This window comes from Chlorella variabilis, assembly GCF_000147415.1.
Source record: "Chlorella variabilis unplaced genomic scaffold CHLNCscaffold_6, whole genome shotgun sequence".
NCBI classification, from domain to species: Eukaryota; Viridiplantae; Chlorophyta; class Trebouxiophyceae; order Chlorellales; family Chlorellaceae; genus Chlorella; species Chlorella variabilis.
In genome coordinates, this window is record NW_005435082.1 from 1,030,811 (window position 1) to 1,032,002 (window position 1,192).

General features: G+C 70.7%; 1 protein-coding gene across 1 annotated transcript in view; it reads left to right on the plus strand.

The window, feature by feature from the left end:
• CHLNCDRAFT_143714 (hypothetical protein) overlaps positions 1-1,192 on the plus strand; it is a gene marked incomplete at both ends in the record, with an annotated part of 5,423 nt that overhangs the window by 3,415 nt on the left and 816 nt on the right. The window contains 3 exons of the mRNA XM_005849067.1: positions 27-275; positions 538-658; positions 952-1,073. Of these exons, the coding sequence (XP_005849129.1) occupies positions 27-275; positions 538-658; positions 952-1,073 (492 nt within the window). The remainder of the gene's footprint in view (positions 1-26; positions 276-537; positions 659-951; positions 1,074-1,192) is intronic.

Sequence of the window (1,192 nt, forward strand, 5' to 3'; positions counted from 1 at the left end):
TCCCCTGCTCTCCCCCCCTGCGCCAGGTCTCCACCCCCGCCCGCGACCTGCTGAAGCAGATGCTGGACCGCAACCCGGCGCGGCGCGTGCGCGCGGGCGAGGCGCTGCGCCACCCCTGGCTGCAGGACGCCGAGTCGACGTCCACCCTGCCGCTGCGCTCCTCGGTGGTGCAGCGCCTGCAGCGCTTTGCCACCTACGGCCACCTCAAGCAGCTGGTGCTGCGCATCATCGCAGACGACATGGCCAACCACCCCACCACGCAGAAGGAGAGCCAGGTGGGGACCAGGAGAGTGCGGGGGGCGGGCAGGCAGGCGTGACCTGTGGCGGTGGCGGTCCTCTCCTCTGGGGGTGGGCGCGCCCGGCGGCGGCATGCGCCGGGGCAGCCGCTGCGTAGGGGCGCCAGCTGCGTGCTGAGGCGTGCCTGCCATGCGCTGCGCATGCCCCGCCGGCTCTCCGCCGCCTGCCCTTTGCTCGCCGCCCCGCTGCCCCGTGCGCTAACCGCCCCTGTGCCCCCGCTGCCCCCTGCCCCCCTCCCAGGAGCTGATTGAGGGGCTGACCGCGCTGTTTGGCGAGCTGGACGTAAACGCCAGCGGCAGCGTGTCCATGGATGAGCTGGTGTCGGGGCTGGACCGCCTGGGGTACGACATACGCGTGGACGGTGAGCGGGTGGTGGTGGTGGGGGTATTCATCGTGGTGGTGGTGGTGGCGGCGGCTGTGTGTGTGCCTGTGTGGGGCTGTCTGTCTGTCTGTTACACCCATAAGGAGCAAGTGAATGCTGCGGGCTGTACGGCTGGGGCACCCTGTGGCTGTGGCTGTGAATGCGCGCCGCGCTGTGCCTGTGCCTCGCCGCGCCTCCCTGCCCTGCCCTGCCCTGCCCTGCCCTGCCCTTTTCCCTCCCGCACCGCTCCTCCTTGCCCCACCCACCTCACCCACCACACCCCACACCCACAGAGATGGAGCACCTGATGCAGCGCGTGGACGTCAACCACGACGGCGAGATCCAGCTGACGGAGTTTGTGGCGGGGCTGGTGGACTGGAAGGCGCTGCAGAACGACACGCAGTGGGGCTGCTGGGTGCAGATGGCCTTTGACCGCCTCGACCAGAACGGTGACGGCTGGCTGTCGCTGGAGGAGCTGATGCAGCAGCTTCCCGACGACGGCTCCAGCGACGCGGAGCGCATGCGGAGGCGCGC